Source organism: Anomaloglossus baeobatrachus, chromosome 5, assembly GCF_048569485.1.
Source record: "Anomaloglossus baeobatrachus isolate aAnoBae1 chromosome 5, aAnoBae1.hap1, whole genome shotgun sequence".
NCBI lineage: Eukaryota > Metazoa > Chordata > Amphibia > Anura > Aromobatidae > Anomaloglossus > Anomaloglossus baeobatrachus.
In genome coordinates, this window is record NC_134357.1 from 317,046,140 (window position 1) to 317,067,673 (window position 21,534).

The 21,534-nt window shown below is 50.0% G+C and overlaps 1 protein-coding gene across 2 annotated transcripts in view; it reads right to left on the reverse strand.

Moving 5' to 3' along the window:
• The window catches only part of CCDC57 (coiled-coil domain containing 57), a 248,805-nt gene that overhangs the window by 14,857 nt on the left and 212,414 nt on the right, over positions 1–21,534 (reverse strand). For both annotated transcript variants that reach the window (XM_075349739.1, XM_075349738.1), the window contains exon 19: positions 1,899–2,127. In XM_075349739.1, the coding sequence (XP_075205854.1) occupies positions 1,899–2,127 (229 nt within the window). The remainder of the gene's footprint in view (positions 1–1,898; positions 2,128–21,534) is intronic.

A 21,534-nucleotide genomic window follows, 5' to 3' on the forward strand; every position in this document is an offset into this window, starting at 1 on the left:
AAAGTTTACAAAGCGGCCAGCGCTCAGGCACCCTCGGCGCGGTTCTCTGGTGAAAACCGGAGAACCGGCCGGAAATGTCACAAAGGTTACATAACACACTCTCCCCAACATTAAAGTGCAAGGGACCCCCCTGACAATAACGTCTCAATACTTAGCTTGTGAGACGCAGGGCCAGGTCCCTGAGGGATGAGTGCTCCGTCCGGCAGGATCCTGAAAGGGCTGCGGATGGAGACCGGTCTCCTGCAAAGCAGTGAGAACCGTGCTGGCTCCCACTTCAAGCCAGAGCCCGAGGGATGGTGAAGGAGCGCGGCATGTAAGGCTCCAGCCTTGAAATCAACCTTAACAACACCGCCGACACAGTGGGGTGAGAAGGGACATGCTGGGAGTCCAGGCTTGGACACGCTTTTCTTCAAACTCTTTAAAATGAAAATCAGATGAAAATGCATGAATGTGGAACAAAGCATTGAACTGGCTATATTTGGTTATCCAGGGGGTGTATATGCTAGGAGGGAGGAGCTACACTTTTTAGTGTAGTACTTTGTGTGTCCTCCGGAGGCAGAAGCTATACACCCATGGTCTGGGTCTCCCATAAGGAACGATGAAGAAAGTTACGTCTCTCAGAAAAAGAATGGTGAAAAAAAAAAACGGAAAGCGAAAAATCGGCCGGTCATGAAGGGGTTAATGAGAAAAAAATGAACTTTTTTGAATTTACCAAATGTCTGCAGTGAAATAAAGAGAGAAAAATTTAAAGGGGTCTGAATACTTTCGTACCTACTGTATATCCTTGCCATTCATCGCCAGTGTGCAGGGTTCTTGCCTATCGTACTGATATTAACATACATATGTTGCAAGAATGTGAACCCAAGATCAACTAATGCTATTGCGCACATAGCCTAATAGTAAATGTATGAGTGTCTAAGTTCGGACAAGTGTATAAAAAAAGTCCAATTTACATCCAGAAAAAAACCAAACTGATCCAGGACTGCATGTTCACCCCCCATCTCTGCTGTTTGGCTACAGAGGTGACATCACATTTCCAGCGCTGCTGTCAATCACTAAGCTCAGCGGCTCTGACCTGTGCAGTACAAGTCACTGAGCTAACCGACTAGTGGCAGCACTGTTGATGTGATTTTACCTCTGCAGCCATACAGCGGTGAATGGAGTAGTGTTGGAGAAACTCTGCACTGGACCTGGGGAGGGTAAGTAATATGCAATGTGTTTTTTTTTTATGTCACTGAACACATCACATAAAGTTTTGGGTAAAGATACAACCCTTTTAACCCTTGTAGAATGGTTAAATATAGGTGCCCAGCATTATTCCAGAGAAAAACAGATAATTGTGTAATATCAGTTCAGCAAGTGAAAAAACAAAACGACTAACAGAACACAAAGTACCACTATGGGCTAGGTATCAGTATTGAGTGTTCACATGTGCAGTAAAATACTTTCTGGTGTCCTTCTACTGATTCCAGCGCTGCTCTGGACATTCTCCGCCATTTCTTGACTACAGATCGGACTGTCTGGAAGCTACGGCTAACAATTACTATCTTTTAGTGTATTATTGTGGGTTTTTCTTAAATAAATGGAAGGGTACGTACCAACAATTTGGTCCATGTGTGTAAGTCTATGAGAGCCTCATTCTGAGTCAGAAAGACTTACATTGAGAAGTGACTTCCAGTCCACACCGCAAACACTGGAGTTACAACTCAAGTCACATGGTGCAGAATAGGACCTGAGCGGTGTTGGGAGCAGCAGATGAGGGCGACCTGTAAGTATTTTACTACAGGCAGGGAGGATGGATTAGTGATACCCATGCATTGGTGAAATTAAACTAAAAAGTGGTATTTTAAAACAGCATTTCTTCCTAAAATATCAACCATTTGTCACTTCAGCCTCACCTATTGGAGCATCATCTTGGGAACTTATGAGTGATGGACTTGACCCCATATCCAATATTTTCCAGACCTCCTGTGAAGACGAGTCTCCTTCTATCAAAGATGTCCCAGACTGAACAGACCTAGCGCTGTTCACCAGATGTCCACGTGGTGATGGAGACGGGTTCTTTTTCCGTGGTGACGGAGATATGTTCTCTTTCCGTGGAGGTTTGGGATCTACAGAGGTGGAGGGCTGTGCAGTATAACAAGCAGATATCATTGTAATTTCAAGTTACATTAGTAATATAACACATTTACGCAAGAAATCACAAGATTGCCCATTTATGATAGCCCCTGAATAGAAGGCCAATAGGCCCATTTACATGCCAGGCCACTAAGGATGGAAAATTCTGCTTTAGCTGGAACTACACTTTAACCCCTTCCATACTCAGCTATTTTTGGCCTTCGTGACCAAGCACAATTTTTCATATCTGATAAATGTGCCACTTTCTGTGGTACGAACGCTAAAATGTTTCTATATATTCCAATGATTCTTGCATATATTTTTTTTTGTGACACATTGTACTTTACGTTAGTGGTAAATTTAGGTTCATGTATTTTACATTTAGGCTGGGGCCACATGGCGATTACTGCAATCCCCTTGCATGACACTGGGCTCACGCTGGCAGTACAGCAGAGCCGAGTGTCATGCGAGTGTCCCTGCGACTGAGGTCTGATTGTGTGAGCGGACCTCAGCTGCGGGGGGCGGGCCGGCACTGAGGAGGGGCGGGCCTGCTCTGAGGAGGGGAGGGCCGGCACTGAGGAGGGGAGGGCCGGCGCTGCGGAGGTGAGGGAGGGATTTCTCTCCCTCTCTCCTCCGTAGCCGGCTATTGTACTGCGAGTGTAGTGCAATTTTTCTCTTGCCCCATAGAGTTGAATGGGTGCGAGAGAAACCAGGATCGCATTGCACCCGCAGCAAGCTGCGATTGTTTTCTCGGTCCGATTAGGGCTGAGAAAATAATTGCACATGTGTGCTGGCACATAGGCTAATATTGGTCCGAGTGGAATGCGATGTTTTATCGCACTCCACTAGCACCGATTTTCATGCCGTGTGGCTTAGCCGTGTGGCTTAGGTCTTAATCATGAAAACGTCTAAAATTTGCTGAAAATTTTGAAAACTTAGCAACTTTCAAACATTTAATTTGTATGCCCTTAAACCAGAGTCATACCACACAAAAAACTTAATAAACAGAATTTACTTCATGTCAGCATCATGTTTCAAACATCCTTTTAAGCCACGTGCACACACTGACTATTTGGTGAGTTTTTTACCTCAGTATGTGTAGCCAAAACCAGGAGTTGGTAATAAATGCAGAAGTTATGACGTGTTTCTATTATACTTTTCCTCTGCTTGTTTTACTCTTGGTTTTAGCTACAAATACTGAGGTTAAAAAACTCACCATATACACAAAAGGTGGAAGGGTTTCCAAAAACTATTTTTTAGACACCATTTTACTTTAGAAGTGATTTTGACCCCATTAAAAACTACACCATCCAAGTACTCAAAACAATAATTGGGTATATTTTTAATCCTCCAGATGCTTTAGAAAAATTAACACATTGCGGAATAAAGAGAATTTTGTTTACTTACCGTAAATTCTTTTTCTTATAGTTCCAACATGGGAGACCCAGACCATGGGTGTATAGCTTCTGCCTCCGGAGGACACACAAAGTACTACACTAAAAAGTGTAGCTCCTCCCTCCGAGCATATACACTCCTTGGATAACCAAATATAGCCAGTTTAGTGCAAAAGCTGAAGGAGGACATCCACCCACAAGTAGAGATAGAGGAAAACCCGGAATAACCGGAACCTCTGTCTACAACAACAGCCGGTGAAAACACACGGAACAAGAACTGCCAACAGGCAACAGGGAGGGTGCTGGGTCTCCCATGTCGGAACTATAAGAAAAAGAATTTACGGTAAGTAAACAAAATTCTCTTTTTCTTCATCGTTCCTTATGGGAGACCCAGACCATGGGACGTCTCAAAGCAGTCCATGGGTGGGAATAAACAGAAATCTGAGAAGTAGGCAAAACCTAACTTCACAAATGGGCGACAGCTGCCTGAAGGATGCGTCTGCCCAAGCTCGCATCTGCCGAAGCATGAGCATGCACTTGGTAGTGCTTCGAAAAGGTGTGCAGACTAGACCAAGTGGCAGCCTGACAGACCTGCTGAGCCGTAGCCTGGTGCCTGAAAGCCCAAGAGGCACTGACAGCTCTGGTCGAGTGCGCCTTAATCCCCGGTGGGGGAGGTACCTGAGTACATTGGTAGGCATCGGATATGGCCGACATAATCCAACAAGCTAGGGTCGGTTTAGAAGCCGAGAGACCCTTGCGCTGACCCGTTGTTAGCACAAAAAGAGAAGTGCACCGCCTAAGAGCAGCGGTGCGTGACACATAGATCCGGAGCGCCCGCACCAGATCCAGAGTATGCAACGCTTTCTCAAAGCGATGCACAGGAGCCGGACAAAGGGAAGGCAATGAAATGTCCTGGTTAAGGTGGAAAGGAGACACCACCTTAGGGAGAAAGTCCGGAGTCGGATGGAGAACCACCTTGTCTTGGTGAAAAACCAAAAAGGGTGACTCCGAAGAGAGCGCAGCCAAATCAGAGACTCTCCTGAGAGAAGTTATGGCCACTAGAAAGACCACTTTCTGTGAAAATCGAAACAAAGAAACTTCCCTAAGAGGCTCAAAGGGGGGTTTCTGTAAGGCCGTGAGGACCAGATTAAGGTCCCAGGGATCCAAAGGCCGCCGATAAGGAGGAATGATGTGAGATGCGCCCTGCATGAAGGTGCGCACCTGGGCCAGTCGGGCGATACGCCGCTGGAACAACACTGACAGAGCCGAGACCTGTCCCTTGAGGGAATTGAGGGACAGTCCTAGCTGCAGACCGGACTGGATGGTCGGCAAGGAAAAAGGCCAAGGAGCATGGCCGGAAGAGCGACACCAGGACAGGAAAATTCTCCAAGTCCTGTGGTAAATCCTGGCCGAGGAAGACGTCCGAGCCTGAGTCATAGTGGAGATGACCTCGGAAGGAATGCCTGAAGCCGTCAAGATCCAGGACTCAAGAGCCACGCCGTCAATCTGAGAGCCGCAGAATTCTGGCGGAAAAACGGACCTTGTGAGAGAAGGTCTGGGCGATCCGGGAGATGCCACGGCACCTCTACGGACAGACGGAGCAGGTCTGGGTACCAAGCTCGCCTGGGCCAGTCTGGAGCAATGATTATGACCCGACGGCCCTCCATTCTGATCTTGCGCAGGACTCTGGGCAAGAGAGCTAGAGGGGGAAACACGTAGGCCAGACGGAACTGGGACCAATCCTGAACCAGCGCGTCCGCTGCCAAGGCCTGAGGATCGTGGGAGCGAGCCACGTAAACCGGGACCTTGTTGTTGTGCCGGGATGCCATGAGATCCACTTCCGGAGTGCCCCACTTGCGGCAGATTGACCGGAACACTGCTGGATGCAGGGCCCACTCGCCGCTGTCCACGGTTTGACGGCTGAGATAATCTGCCTCCCAGTTTTCTACGCCTGGGATGTGGACTGCGGATATGGTGGACTTGGAGTCCTCCGTCCACTGAAGGATACGTTGAACCTCCAACATTGCTAGGCGGCTGCGAGTCCCGCCCTGGTGATTGATGTAGGCAACTGCTGTCGCGTTGTCTGACTGGACTCGAATGTGCTTGCCCGCCAACAGGTGGTGAAAGGCTACGAGAGCTAGGAGCACCGCTCTGATTTCCAGCACATTGATCGAGAGGGCTGATTCGGACGGAGTCCAAGTGCCCTGTGCTCGGTGGTGGAGAAACACTGCTCCCCAGCCGGATAGACTGGCATCCGTGGTGAGAATCACCCAGGACGGAATCAGAAAGGAGCGTCCCTGGGATAGAGAGAGGGGCCGAAGCCACCACTGAAGAGAGCTCCTGGTCTGTGGCGACAGAGCCACTAACCTGTGCAAGGAAGAGGTCCGCTTGTCCCAACAGCGGAGAATGTCCAGCTGCAGAGGACGCAGATGGAACTGGGCAAAGGGAACCGCTTCCATTGATGCCACCATCTGACTCAGCACCTGCATGAGGTGCCTGATGGAATGACGGCGGGGCCTCAACAGAGAGCGCAGCGCCAGATGAAGGGACTGCTGTTTGACTAAGGGCAGCTTCACAAGTGCCGGCAGAGTCTCGAATTGCATCCCTAGGTACGTAAGTTTCTGGGTCGGGGTCAGAGTGGACTTGGGCAGATTGACAAGCCACCCGAATTGAACAAGCGTGGCGAGAGTGAGCGAGACACTCCGCTGACAGTCTGCACTGGATGAAGCCTTGACTAGAAGGTCGTCCAGGTAAGGAATCACTGCCAACCCCTGGAGGTGCAGAACCGCAACCACTGCTGCCATGACCTTGGTGAATACTCGAGGGGCCGTGGCTAACCCGAAGGGGAGAGCCACGAATTGGAAATGTTCCTCTCCGATTGCAAAACGTAGCCAACGCTGGTGTGAAACTGCAATTGGCACATGCAAATAGGCATCTCTGATGTCGATGGATGCAAGAAAATCTCCTTGGGTCATTGAGGCAATGACTGATCGCAGAGATTCCATGCGAAAGTGCCGCACCTGAACATGCTTGTTGAGAAGCTTGAGATCCAGGATGGACCGGAAGGAACCGTCCTTCTTGGGGACTAGGAAGAGATTTGAGTAGAAACCTCTGAACCGTTCCCGGGCGGGAACCGGTACAATTACTCCGTTGGCCTGCAAGGATGCCACGGCCTGAGAGAAGGCGGCGGCCTTGGAGCAGGGAGGAGTGGACAGAAAAAATCTGTTTGGTGGGCTGGAAGAGAATTCTATCCTGTAGCCGTGGGAGATGATATCCCGCACCCACTGATCGGAGACGTGTTGAAACCACACGTCGCCAAAGTGGGAGAGCCTGCCACCGACCAAGGACGTTGCTGGCGCGGCCAGATAGTCAAGAGGAGGCTGCCTTAGTGGCAGCGGCTCCTCCGTTCTTCTGTGGACGCGGCTTCGTGCGCCAGCTGGGTTTCCGATCCTTGGCTGAGTTAGTGGACGAGGCTGAGGGCTTAGAGGATGACCAGTTAGAGGAACGAAAGGAATGAAACCTCGACTGGTTCCTGCCCTGGACAGGTTTCCTGGTTTTAGTTTGTGGCAAGGAAGTACTCTTCCCGCCAGTAGCCTCCTTAATAATTTCATCCAGTTGTTCACCGAACAGCCGGGACCCAGCAAAAGGGAGCCCAGCAAGATACTTCTTGGAAGAAGCGTCTGCTTTCCACTCTCGAAGCCACAAGATCCTGCGGATCGCGAGGGAATTAGCGGAAGCCACCGCCGTGCGGTGAGAAGCCTCCGGAATGGCAGACATGGCATAGGATGAAAAAGCCGAAGCCTGGGAAGTTAAGGCAATCATTTCGGGCATAGAGTCCCAGGTGAGGGAATGCATCTCCGCCAGAGAAGCAGAGACGGCCTTAAGAGCCCACACTGCTGCAAAAGACGGGGAGAACGAGGCCCCGGCCGCTTCATAAACAGATTTGGCCAGAAGGTCAACCTGGCGGTCAGTGGAATCCTTAAGTGAGGTGCCATCCGCCACAGATACAACTGTCCGGGCTGAGATTCTAGACACCGGAGGATCTACCTTTGGTGAATGAGCCCACTCCTTGACCACCTCTGATGGAAAGGGAAAATGGTCATCAGAACTGCGCTTTGGAAAGCGTTTGTCAGGACAGGCCCTGGGCTTGGTCACAGTGGCCTGAAAACTGGAGTGGTTAAAAAACATACTCCTTGCTCTCTTAGGTGAGGTAAACTGGTGTTTTTCTACCAGAGAGGCTTGATCCTCTGACACAGGGGGATTGAGGTCCAGTACGGAATTAATGGACGCAATCAAATCACTAACATCTGCATCACCTTCGGTTAGATCAATGGGGTACATAGAGGTAGCGTCTGAGCCCACAGTAAAGGCATCCTCCTCGCCCTGCGATTCAGCTCGTGAATCAGAGCCGTGGGACGAGGAAGGAGAAGAGTCCCTGCGTCTCCGTTTAGGAGGACGGGGTCTGGGAACAGATGAAAAATCCTCTGTGAGCTCTGCAGAGCGAGTCGGAGCAGCAGAGGCGCCCTGAGAAGGGGGCTGATGCATGGTCAGCAGAGTCCGGGACAGCTGTCCCATGGAGTCGGCAAAGGACTGGGAGATAGCATTAGAAAACGATGCTACCCAAGCCGGGGGTTCAGCCACCGGGGCTGGAGCAGCCGGAGGGACCCCTGGGGAGACTCCAGGCTGAGGCACCACCATGTTAGAGCAGGCATCACAATGTGGATATGTACTCGGTTCAGGCAGTATGAGCTTACATGCAGTGCATATTGCGTACAGCCTTGCAGCCTTGCTCCTAGTGACAGACATGCTGCTGAGGTGGAGGCTCTTTGCAGTAAAGAACACACTCCTTCAGAATGACCCACAGAGAGTGTATAAAAAAGTCCACAACCAGAGGTTGTGGCTTACCAAACAGTTTTGTGTGCCCTCCGGATTCCACAGCTTGGACCCCCAGACAGATTGCAGAGCTGCAGCAGCCAGCGCCGATCAGTGTAAGAACGCTGATAAAATGGCGCCGGAGAGAGGGGGGGAGGCGGGGTTTAGTCCAAGAGCGGGAACCGGAGGGTCAAGGAGAAATACAGGGGAGGGAAACATCTCCTCAGAGAGGAGTGTCCTCCCCTATGCTGAACGGCCGGTGGGCGGCGCCGCACTGTTCCCCTGCATGACTGACATGCAGGGGCAGTGAAACCGAAAGTAGGCCGCAGCCGAAGCCGGGGCCTAAATTTTTCCATGCGGCCGACAAGCAGGCACCCTCGGCGCGGTTCTCAGGAAAAAACCAGAGAACCGGCCGGAAATTACAGCAAAGTAAATAACACACTCTCCCCACAATAAATGTACCAGGGACCCCTCAATAACGTCTCAATACTTAGCTTATGAGACGCAGGGCCAGGTCCCTGAGGGATGAGCGCTCCGTCCGGCAGGGTCCTGAAAGGGCTGCGGATGGAGACCGGTCTCCTGCAAAGCAGTGAGAACCGTGATGGCTCCCACTTCAAGCCAGAGCCCGAGGGATGGTAAAGGAGCGCGGCATGTCAGGCTCCAGCTTTGTAAAATCAACCTTAACAGCACCGCCGACACAGTGGGGTGAGAAGGGACATGCCGGGAGTCCAGATTGGACCCGCTTTTCTTCCAATTCTTTAAAATCAAAAATGAAAAATCAAAAAGAGAATGCATGTGTGGATGTGTGACCTCCTGAACACAAAGCATTGAACTGGCTATATTTGGTTATCCAAGGACTGTATATGCTCGGAGGGAGGAGCTACACTTTTTAGTGTAGTACTTTGTGTGTCCTCCGGAGGCAGAAGCTATACACCCATGGTCTGGGTCTCCCATAAGGAACGATGAAGAAAAAAAAAATTCCACTAAAGTTTTGATTTAGTGCCAAATTTTTCATCTCGACAAGAGTAAGAAAATATAATGAACAAAACAATTTACTACACAATTTTCACAAATCTGCCAATTTACCCTGTTTTTCCAAAAAATAAGACCTCCCCAAAAATAAGCCCTAGGAGTTTTCAGCATTTTCGGCGTAAGGCTTAAATATAAGCCCTCCCCTGAAAAAAGAGAATTTTGTTTACTTACCGTAAATTCTTTTTCTTATAGTTCCGACATGGGAGACCAAGACCATGGGTGTATAGCTTCTGCCTCCGGAGGACACACAAAGTACTACACTAAAAAGTGTAGCTCCTCCCTCCGAGCATATACACCCCCTGGATAACCAAATCTAGCCAGTTTAGTGCAAAAGCTGAAGGAGGACATCCACCCACAAGTAGAGATAGAGCAAAACCCGGAACAACCGGAACCTCTGTCTACAACAACAGCCGGTGAAAACACACGGAACAAGAAAACTGCCAACAGGCAACATGGAGGGTGCTGGGTCTCCCATGTCGGAACTATAAGAAAAAGAATTTACGGTAAGTAAACAAAATTCTCTTTTTCTTCATCGTTCCTTATGGGAGACCCAGACCATGGGACGTCTCAAAGCTGTCCATGGGTGGGAAATAAACAGAAAACTGAGAAGTAGGCAAAACCTAACTTCACAAATGGGCGACAGCCGCCTGAAGGATGCGTCTCCCCAAGCTCGGATCTGCCGAAGCATGAGCATGCACTTGGTAGTGCTTCGAAAAGGTGTGCAGACTAGACCAAGTGGCAGCCTGACAGACCTGCTGAGCCGTAGCCTGGTGCCTGAAAGCCCAAGAGGCACCGACAGCTCTGGTCGAGTGCGCCTTGATCCCCGGCGGGGGAGGCACCTGAGTACACTGGTAGGCATCGGATATGGCCGACCTAATCCAACGAGCTAGGGTCGGTTTAGAAGCCGAGAGACCCTTGCGCTGACCTGTGGTCAGCACAAAAAGAGAGGTGCACCGCCTAAGAACAGCGGTGCGTGACACATAGATCCGGAGCGCCCGCACCAGATCTAAAGTATGCAACGCTTTCTCAAAGCGATGCACAGGGGCCGGACAAAAGGAAGGCAATGAAATGTCCTGGTTAAGGTGGAAAGGAGACACCACCTTAGGGAGAAAGTCCGGAGTCGGACGGAGAACCACCTTGTCTTGGTGAAAAACCAAAAAAGGTGACTCCGAAGAGAGTGCAGCCAAATCAGAGACTCTCCTGAGAGAAGTTATGGCCACCAGAAAGACGACTTTCTGTGAAAGTCGAAACAAAGAAACCTCCCTAAGAGGCTCAAAGGGGGGTTTCTGTAAGGCCGTGAGGACCAGATTAAGGTCCCAGGGATCCAAAGGCCGCCGGTAAGGTGGAATGATGTGAGATGCGCCCTGCATGAAGGTGCGCACTTGGGCCAGTCGGGCGATACGCCGCTGGAACAACACTGACAGAGCCGAGACCTGTCCCTTAAGGGAATTGAGGGATAGTCCTAGCTGCAGACCGGACTGTAGAAAGGACAGGATGGTCGGCAAGGAAAAAGGCCAAGGGACGTGCCCGGAAGAACGACACCAGGACAGGAAAATTATCCAAGTCCTGTGGTAAATCCTGGCCGAGGAAGACTTCTGAGCCTGAGTCATAGTGGAGATGACTTCAGGAGGAATGCCGGAAGCAGTCAGGATCCAGGACTCAAGAGCCACGCCGTCAATCTGAGAGCTGCAGAATTCTGGCGGAAAAACGGACCTTGTGAGAGAAGGTCTGGGCGGTCCGGGAGATGCCACGGCACCTCTACGGACAGACGGAGCAGGTCTGGGTACCAAGCCCGCCTGGGCCAGTCTGGAGCAATGAGTATGACCCGACGGCCCTCCATTCTGATCTTGCGCAGGACTCTGGGCAAGAGAGCTAGAGGGGGAAACACGTAAGACAGACGGAACTGGGACCAATCCTGAACCAGCGCGTCCGCTGCAAAGGCCTGAGGATCGTGGGAGCGAGCCACGTAAACCGGGACCTTGTTGTTGTGCCGGGATGCCATTAGATCCACTTCCGGAGTGCCCCACTTGCGGCAGATCAACCGGAACACTGCCGGATGCAGAGCCCACTCGCCGCTGTCCACGGTTTGACGGCTGAGATAATCTGCCTCCCAGTTTTCTATGCCTGGGATGTGGACTGCGGATATGGTGGACTTGGAGTCCTCCGTCCACTGAAGGATGCGTTGAACCTCCAACATTGCCAGGCGGCTGCGAGTCCCGCCCTGGTGATTGATGTAGGCAACTGCTGTCGCGTTGTCTGACTGGACTCGAATGTGCTTGCCCGCCAACAGGTGGTGAAAGGCTACGAGAGCTAGGAGCACAGCTGTGATTTCCAGCACATTGATCGAGAGGGCTGATTCGGACGGAGTCCAAGTGCCCTGTGCTCGGTGGTGGAGAAATACTGCTCCCCAGCCGGATAGACTGGCATCCGTGGTGAGGATCACCCAGGACGGGATCAGGAAGGAGCGTCCCTGAGACAGAGAGAGGGGCCGAAGCCACCACTGAAGAGAGCTCCTGGTCTGTGGCGACAGAGCCACTAACCTGTGCAAGGAGGAAGTCCGCTTGTCCCAACAGCGGAGAATGTCCAGCTGCAGAGGGCGCAGATGGAACTGGGCAAAGGGAACCGCTTCCATTGACGCCACCATCTGACCCAGCACCTGCATGAGGTGCCTGATGGAATGACGGCGGGGCCTCAACAGAGAGCGCACCGCCAGATGGAGGGACTGCTGTTTGACTAAGGGCAGCTTCACAAGTGCCGGCAGAGTCTCGAATTGCATCCCTAGGTACGTAAGTTTTTGGGTCGGGGTCAGAGTGGACTTGGGCAGATTGACAAGCCACCCGAATTGAACAAGCGTGGTGAGAGTGAGCGAGACACTCCGCTGACAGTCTGCACTGGATGAAGCCTTGACTAGAAGGTCGTCCAGGTAAGGAATCACTGCCAACCCCTGGAGGTGCAGAACCGCAACCACTGCTGCCATGACCTTGGTAAATACTCGAGGGGCCGTGGCTAACCCGAAGGGGAGAGCCACGAATTGGAAATGTTCCTCTCCGATTGCAAAACGTAGCCAACGCTGGTGTGAAACTGCAATTGGCACATGCAGATAGGCATCTCTGATGTCGATGGATGCCAAGAAATCTCCTTGGGTCATTGAGGCAATGACTGATCGCAGAGACTCCATGCGAAAATGCCGCACCTGAACATGCTTGTTGAGAAGCTTGAGATCCAGGATGGGCCGGAAGGAACCGTCCTTTTTGGGGACTAGGAAGAGATTTGAGTAAAAACCTCTGAACCGTTCCCTGGCGGGAACCGGTACAATTACTCCGTTGGCCTGCAAGGATGTCACGGCCTGAGAGAAGGCGGCGGCCTTGGAGCAGGGGGGAGTTGACAGAAAGAATCTGTTTGGTGGGCTGGAAGAGAATTCTATCCTGTAGCCGTGGGAGATGATATCCCGCACCCACTGATCGGAGACGTGTTGAAACCACACGTCGCCAAAGTGGGAGAGCCTGCCACCGACCAAGGACGTTGCTGGCTCGGCCAGATAGTCAAGAGGAGGCTGCCTTGGTGGCAGCAGCTCCTGCGGACCTTTGTGGACGTGGCTTCTTGCGCCAGGTGGGCTTCTGGTCCTTGGCTGAGTTAGTGGACGAGGCCGAGGGCTTAGAGGCCGCCCAGTTAGAGGAACGAAAGGAACGAAACCTCGACTGGTTCCTGCCCTGGACAGGTTTCCTGGGTTTAGTCTGTGGCATGAAATTACTCTTCCCGCCAGTAGCCTCCTTAATAATTTCATCCAGTTGTTCACCGAACAGCCTGGACCCAGCAAATGGGAGCCCAGCAAGGTACTTCTTTGAAGAAGCATCTGCCTTCCACTCTTGAAGCCACAAGATCCTGCGGATAGTGAGGGAATTAGCGGAGGTCACCGCAGTGCGGTGAGAAGCCTCCAGCATGGCAGACATGGCGTAGGCTGAAAAGGCTGAAGCCTGGGAAGTTAAGGCAACCAATTCAGGCATAGAGTCCCTAGTGAGGGAATGCATCTCCTCTAGGGAAGCAGAGATGGCTTTGAGAGCCCACACTGCTGCAAAGGATGGGGGGAACGAGGCCCCTGCCGCCTCATAGACAGACTTGGCCAGGAGGTCAACCTGGCGGTCAGTGGGATCCTTAAGTGAGGTGCCATCAGCCACAGATACAACTGTCCGGGCTGAGAGTCTAGACACCGGAGGGTCTACCTTAGGTGAGTGAGCCCACTCCTTGACCACCTCTGGTGGAAAAGGAAAACGGTCATCAGAACCACGCTTTGGGAAGCGTTTGTCAGGACAGGCTCTGGGCTTGGACACAGTGGCTTGAAAACTGGAGTGGTTAAAGAACACACTCCTTGTTCTCTTAGGCAAGGTAAACTGGTGCTTTTCTGCCAGAGAGGGTTGCTCCTCTGATACTGGCGGATTGAGGTCCAGTACAGAATTAATGGACGCAATCAAATCACTAACATCCGCATCACCCTCGGTCAGATCAATGGGGCACATGGAGGTAGCATCCGAGCCCCCAGTAAAGACATCCTCCTCGTCCTGCGAGTCGGCTCGTGAATCGGAGCCGCGGGACGAGGAAGGAGAGGGGACCCTGCGTCTCCTTTTAGGAGGACGGGGTCTGGGAGCAGATGCAGAATCCTCTGTGAGCTCTGCAGAGCGAGCCGGAGCAGCAGAGGCGCCCTGAGAAGGGGGCTGATGCATGGTCAGCAGAGTCCGGGACAGCTGTCCCATGGAGTCGGCAAAGGACTGGGAGATAGCCTTAGAAAACGATTCTACCCAAGCCGGGGGTTCAGCCACCGGGGCCGGAGCAGCCGGAGGGACCACTGGGGAGACTCCAGGCTGAGGCACCACCATGTTAGAGCAGGCATCACAATGTGGATATGTGCTCGGTTCAGGCAGTACGAGCTTACATGCAGTGCATATTGAGTACAGCCTTGCAGCCTTGCTCCTAGTGTGAGACATGCTGCTGAGGTGGAGGCTCTGCTGTAAAGAACACAGACCTTCAGAATGACCCCCAGAGAGTGTATAAGAAGGTCCACAACCTCTGGTGGCTTACCAGACCGTTTTGTGTGCCCTCCGGATCCCACAGCTCGGACCCCCAGACAGGTTGCAGAGATGCAGCAGCCAGCGCCGATCAGTGTGAGAACGGTGATAAAATGGCGCCGGAGTGAGGAGGGGGGGCGGGGTCTAGTCCAAGAGCGGGAACCGGAGGGCCAAGGAGATATACAGGGGAGGGAAACATCTCCTCAGAGAGGAGTGTCCTCCCCTGTGCTGAACGGCCGGTGGGCGGCGCCGCACTGTCCCTCTGCATGACTGACATGCAGGGGCAGTGAAAACGAAAGTAGGCCGCAGCCGAAGCCGGGGCCTAAATTTTTCAATGCGGCCGGCGAGCAGGTACCCTCGGCGCGGTTCTCAGGTGAAAACCAGAGAACCGGCCGGAAATGTCACCAAAGTAACCTGACACACTCTCCCCAACAATAAAGATGCAAAGGACCCCCTGCAATAACGTCTCAAATACTTAGCTTGTGAGACGCAGGGCCAGGTCCCTGAGGGATGAGTGCTCCGTCCGGCAGGGTCCTGAAAGGGCTGCGGATGGAGACCGGTCTCCTGCAAAGCAGTGAGAACCGTGCTGGCTCCCACTTCAAGCCAGAGCCCGAGGGATGGTGAAGGAGCGCGGCATGTAAGGCTCCAGCCTTGAAATCAACCTTAACAACACCGCCGACACAGTGGGGTGAGAAGGGACATGCCGGGAGTCCAGCTTGGACCCGCTTTTCTTCCAACTCTTTAAAATCAAAATCAGATGAGAATGCATGTGTGGATGTGTGCCTCCTGAACACAAAGCATTGAACTGGCTAGATTTGGTTATCCAGGGGGTGTATATGCTCGGAGGGAGGAGCTACACTTTTTAGTGTAGTACTTTGTGTGTCCTCCGGAGGCAGAAGCTATACACCCATGGTCTGGGTCTCCCATAAGGAACGATGAAGAAATAAACCCTAGATACGGCTTAGTAATGAAGTGTCCATGCAGCTGAAAAAAAGTTAAAGATACTGCTGGACACCTCATTACAGGAAGCAGACACTCCCAAAAGAAAGAAGAGAGAAGACCCCGCAATCATACTCACCAGATGCTGCAGTGGAACACACACCCACACACATCAGATCACACACCCACACACATCAGATTGCACACCCACACCAGATCGCACACCCACACACACATCAGATCTCACACACACACACACACACATCAGATCACACACCCACACATCAGATCGCACACCCACATCAGATTGCACATCCACATCAGATCGCACACCCACATCAGATTGCACACCCACACCAGATCGCACACCCACATCAGATCGCACACTCACACACATCAGATCGCACACCCACACACATCAGATCGCACACCCACACCAGATCGCGCACACACACACACACACACACATCAGACTGCACACCCACATCAGATCGCACACCCACATCAGATCGCACACCCACATCAGATCGCACACCCACATCAGATCGCACACCCACATCAGATCGCACACCCACATCACATCGCACACCCACATCACATCGCACACCCACATCAGATCGCACACACCTACATCAGATCGCACACCCACATCAGATCACACACCCACATCAGATCACACACACACATCAGATCACACACACACATCAGATCGCACACCCACATCAGATTGCACAACCACACATCAGATCGCACACCCACACATCCGATCACACACCCACATCAGATTGCACACCCACATTAAATAGCATACACACACATCAGATCACACACCCACGTTAGATCTCACACACATCAGATCGCACAGAGACACTCACCATAGCCAGCGATACAGATTGCTTCAGGCCAAAAGAGAATTCTGGGATGCCGTACGATGGAATGCATTGATGCGTTCCACCGCAAGTCCTCAAGCCCTACTGCACTGCGTCCCATCTTTCCCTGCTGTCCGGAAGCAATCAGTATCGCCGGATGTGGTGAGTGAGTGTGTGTGTGTGTGTGTGTGTGTGCGCGCGCGCGACCTAATGTGTATGAGTGTGTGTGAGCAATCTGATGTGTGTGAGTGTGTCGGACAGAAGCAGGGGAGGACTGCTGTGAAGCACACCTTGCTGGGAGCACCTGCCGAGGATCGCATGAGAACGTGGGAGCCACACAGACATCCAGGATCTGGTACGTATGATTCTCCTGAGAAGGGGAGGTTTGCTTTTCTGGGGAGGTAAACTTACTCCCAACTATGTTTCACCAAGAATAAGACCTACCCGAAAATAAGCCCTAGCACTTTTTTCGGGGCAAAAATGTATAAGACAGTGTCTTATTTTTGGAAAAACACGGGTGTGTGGTCAGAAACTGTTTGGGCACAAGATGGGGCTTGGAAGGGAACAGTGCTATTTGGCTTTTGGTGCACACTTCATGTCACATTTGTAGAGCCCTTGGGATGCCATAACAACAGAAACCAGCTACACGTGACCCCATTTTTTAAACTATACCCCAGAAGAAAATTAATTTAGGGGATGTATTGAACATTTTGACCTCACATTATTTTATAACATTGTGCCGTGAACACAAAAATAATTATATTTTTTCTCCAGTAAAATGTTGTCTTAGCACCAAAGCCTTTATTTTCACAAGGAATAATAGGAAAAAATTGACCTCTCAATCATTTTCTCCAACACTGCAATACCCCATATGTAATTGACAGCTAGTACCTGGGCACACGGCAAGACTTGTAAAGGAAGAAGTCAGTATTTGATTTTTGGAACATAAATTTGTCTGGAGTAGACTGCAGATACCATGCACATTTGCAGTATCCCTGAGGTGCCTAAAAAAACAGAAATTCTCACAACTGACCCCATTTTCGAAATTCATCTTACGGCTGTGAGAACAAATAATTACGTTTGGTAATGTAATGCTGGTATTTCTGATTTCAGGAATATTCTGCAGGTGCTACTAATTTTTAAAAACCTATATGACAATGAAAAACAGCATAAAAACAACCTCTACTCAAAATATTGTGTTTTGCACAGCTATATCACTGGGGGTAGGCACAGCTATATCACTGGGGGTAGGCACAGCTATATCACTGGGGGGAGGCACAGCTATATCACTGAGTGGATGCATAGCTATATCACTAGGGGGAGGCACAGCTATATCACTGGGGGGGAGGCACAGCTATATCACTGGGGGGAGACACAGCTATATCACTGGAGGGAGGCACAGTTATATTACTGGAGGGAGGCACAGCTCTATCACTGCTACAGAGCTAAAAGGGGTGGGGATAGACTGTCAGTGCTCAGACCACATGCAGGTACAAACATGAATGCAGCTTCTGTAGTGGAAACCATAGCCTATCAAAATGCTTTACACGAAATAAAACCCCAACAGCAGAGATTAACCAAAAAGGGGGAAACCCCAATTAGACTCGGGGAGATGGTGGGCTATCTAAGCAGGTACCCAGATAGAAAAGCAGCACAATTGCTGGGGGAGGGTTTCTCAGAAGGTTTTAAGATCCCATCTACTTCAGGCCCATTAACCTGTTCTCGTAACCTTGCTTCAGCTTATACATATTCTCACATTGTCTCCACAAAACTAAACAAAGAAATTGACCTGGGCCGCATGGCAGGCCCATTCCCCAAAATGCCAATAGAAAACTTAAGGGTCTCTCCATTGGGGGTGGTCCCAAAGAAGGAACCCAATAAGTTTAGGCTGATCCATCATCTGTCCTTCCCTCATGGAAGCTCAGTTAATGATGGAATCGATCAGGAACTTTGCACAGTCTCGTATACTTCATTTGATACAGCGATTGCATGGGTACAGAAGTACGGCAGAGGAGCTTTAATGGCAAAAACAGACATTGAAGCTGCCTTTAGACTCCTACCAGTCCATCCAGAAAGCTTCCATCTCTTGGGTTGTCAGTGGCAGGGAATGTTTTATGTAGACTTGTGTTTACCGATGGGCTGCTCCATCTCATGCTCCTTGTTTGAATCATTTAGCACATTTTTGGAGTGGGTAGTAAAGAAGGAAGCCGGCGTGCGTTCTGTCCTGCATTATCTAGATGATTTCCTATGTATTGGTCCACCAAAGTCATTTGTTTGTGCTTCATTATTGGCAGCGATTCAGTCGGTTTTTAAGTGTTTTGGAGTACCGTTAGCATCAGATAAAACAGAAGGCCCGTCTACACTTATCAAGTTTTTAGGAATTTTGATTGACAGTGAAGCAATGGAGTGCAGATTACCGGATGACAAGGTCAGTGATCTGCTGAAGGCAGTCAGAGAAGCTAGATCTCACCGTAAGATCAGATTAAAGGATCTACAATCGCTGTTAGGGAAAATGAACTTTGCGTGTCGCATTATTCCAATGGGTAGAGTTTTTTGTAGGCGCCTAGCTGCAGCTACCTCAGGCATAACCTTTCCACATCACTTTGTGCGGCTGGCTAGAACATTAAAGGACGATCTGGCGGTATGGGAACAGTTCTTAATAGAGTTTAATGGGAGGTCATTGTGGATCAGACCACCGGTTTCAAATTTTGATCTAGACATCCACACTGATGCAGCGGGGTCAACTGGTTTTGGTGCATATTGTTCGGGACAGTGGTGTGCAGATAGGTGGCCAGAGAGTTGGAGAAACAATGGGTTAACACGAAACTTAGTACTCCTTGAATTGTTCCCCATAGTGGTTGCTTGTGAAATTTGGTACAATATTTTCCAAAACCGAAAAGTGAGATTTCATTGTGATAACTTGGGAGTTGTAGAAGTCATCAACAAACAATCAGCTTCTTCCCTGCCTGTTGTTACGTTGCTGCGTCATCTAGTGCTGCGCTGTTTAAAGTCAAATTGTCAGATTACAGCTGTGCATGTCCCCGGTGTTTGCAATTCTGTGGCTGATGCTCTGTCTCGTTTTCAGTGGGACAGATTCCGTTCGTTAGCCCCGATGGCAGAGGTACAAGGCAAGAAGTGTCCGGATTTTCTGTGGTCACTGCCAGTGACACTGCATACGCTCTGATAGAACGGTCTGTGGGTGTAAGCACATGGCAGAGGTACCAGTCAGCATGGAGGGAATGGGAAAACTTGTGTGCTCTAGTGGGACATGATGCCAGGTTACATGACAATGTTTCCTTGTTGTTATTTTACATTAGCAGGGCCTTTGTGGATGGTACTTCATTGTCCAGTATTGATAGTAAAATGTCTGGATTAGCTTTTTGGTTTAAGTTGCACGACTTCACTGATTACACAAAGCATTTTTTAGTTAAGCAGGCCCTAAAGGGTTACAGGAAAAGTTGTAAGAAGACCAGAGATAAACGGCGTCCGATTTCTTTCCAGTTATTGCAGCAGATGCTGAGTGTACTAGGCCGAGTCTGTAGCAGTCCCTTTGAAGTGTTTCTCTTTAGTTGTGCATTCACACTGGCCTTTTTTGGCGCTTTTAGAATCAGCGAGTTGGTGGCGAGTAGCTCCACCAGAAGTGGGGGTCTACAAGACGAGGACGTGCATCAGTACACAGACAGATTAGAATGTTTTCTGGCAAAGTCAAAAACTGATCAACAGGGTAGAGGAAAATGGATCACATTGTTTCCTTTAAGCGGGTCCAGGGCCTGCCCGGTCATCTGTTTTAGAAACTATGTCTCAAGAAGGCCAAATATCCAAGGTTCATTACTAATTCATGAGGATTGTAAGTCATTGTCACAATTTCAATTCACAGCAGTTCTTAAAAAATGCCTGACAATATTGGGAGAGTCTCCAAACGCATTCACTTCACACTCGTTTAGGATAGGAGCAGCCACAGAAGCTGCTAGATGGGGCTTAGAGCCTGACATAGTTAAAAAAATCGGGAGATGGGAATCGAGCAGATTTAAGAGTTACATTCGATTACATTTATTATAAATGGCGTACATGTATATATATGTGTACATTGTGGTAATCTTATAGTAGTTGTGTCTTCATTTAGACAATTGTGTGATAAGTGTGTTTTTGTTTTTTGTTTTAGCTGAACAGCAATGCCTGATTTGGATCATGGGACATTCATTTGTTTTTTGGGGGGCCTTACGTGCAGCAGTCAGGCCTAATGGCAAACAGTTGGGGTTGCCCAGTTCCTTGGCACGGGTGACATGGATAGGAAAGAGGGGAATGCAGTGGCATCAGCTGTTAAAAGAAATCCAGTATCATGTGGAGTTCTACCGCCCCCCGGACGTCTTACTTATCCATTTAGGTGGTAATGATTTAGCAATAAGAACATCAAGACATTTAGTTAGGAACATAAAGCTTGATATGTTGAATTTATGGAGGTCTTACCCAGAAACAGTGGTGGTCTGGTCGGATATAGTAGCTAGACAAATGTGGAGAACAGCGCGATCAGTGGCTCGCATCAATAATACAAGGATAAAGGTTAATAAAAAAATAACAAAATTTGTGTTGGAAAACGGAGGGGTGGCCATACGTCACCAGATGCTGGAAAATACAAAGGAACATTTTTGGAGAGATGATAAGGTACATCTTAATGACATTGGCATTGATATATGGATGTTGGGAATACAAGAAGGAGTAGAACGAGCCATTAAGTTGTGGAGGAACTCACTCTTGTAAGGTGTCACAAGAGCGAGTCTTGGCGGGATGTGGTTGTTTAAACCCCCTCTTTGTTGGTTGGAGAATTATGTTTTAATGGGGTCCCTGGGCCAGAGCTCAGCGGACAGTGGAATATGGGTCCCTGGGGAGGAGCTCAGTGGACAGTGGAATAGATGGGTCCCTGGGGAGGAGCTCAGCGGACACAAGGAAAATGATCAAGGGGTATACCCAGATTCCCCCTTGAGCTAGGTGTACACGGCGGAGGGGGATATGGGGCTGGGATTTATAACAACCACATCTCTGGGCCGATAATCTTGTTTTTTCTTATTGATGTTTTTTCTTATTAAAATAAAGGGCTGCTGTGGCCAAAATTTTAATCCATGTCACGCAGTGTGTGGTGTCTTATTTATTAGATTACCAGGAGCGCAATTCACTAGTCCATCAGTCAAGCAGAGTGAAGGCAGATAGACGTAACGTACATGACTGAGGCAGTGATAGATCCAGGAAAGGGTT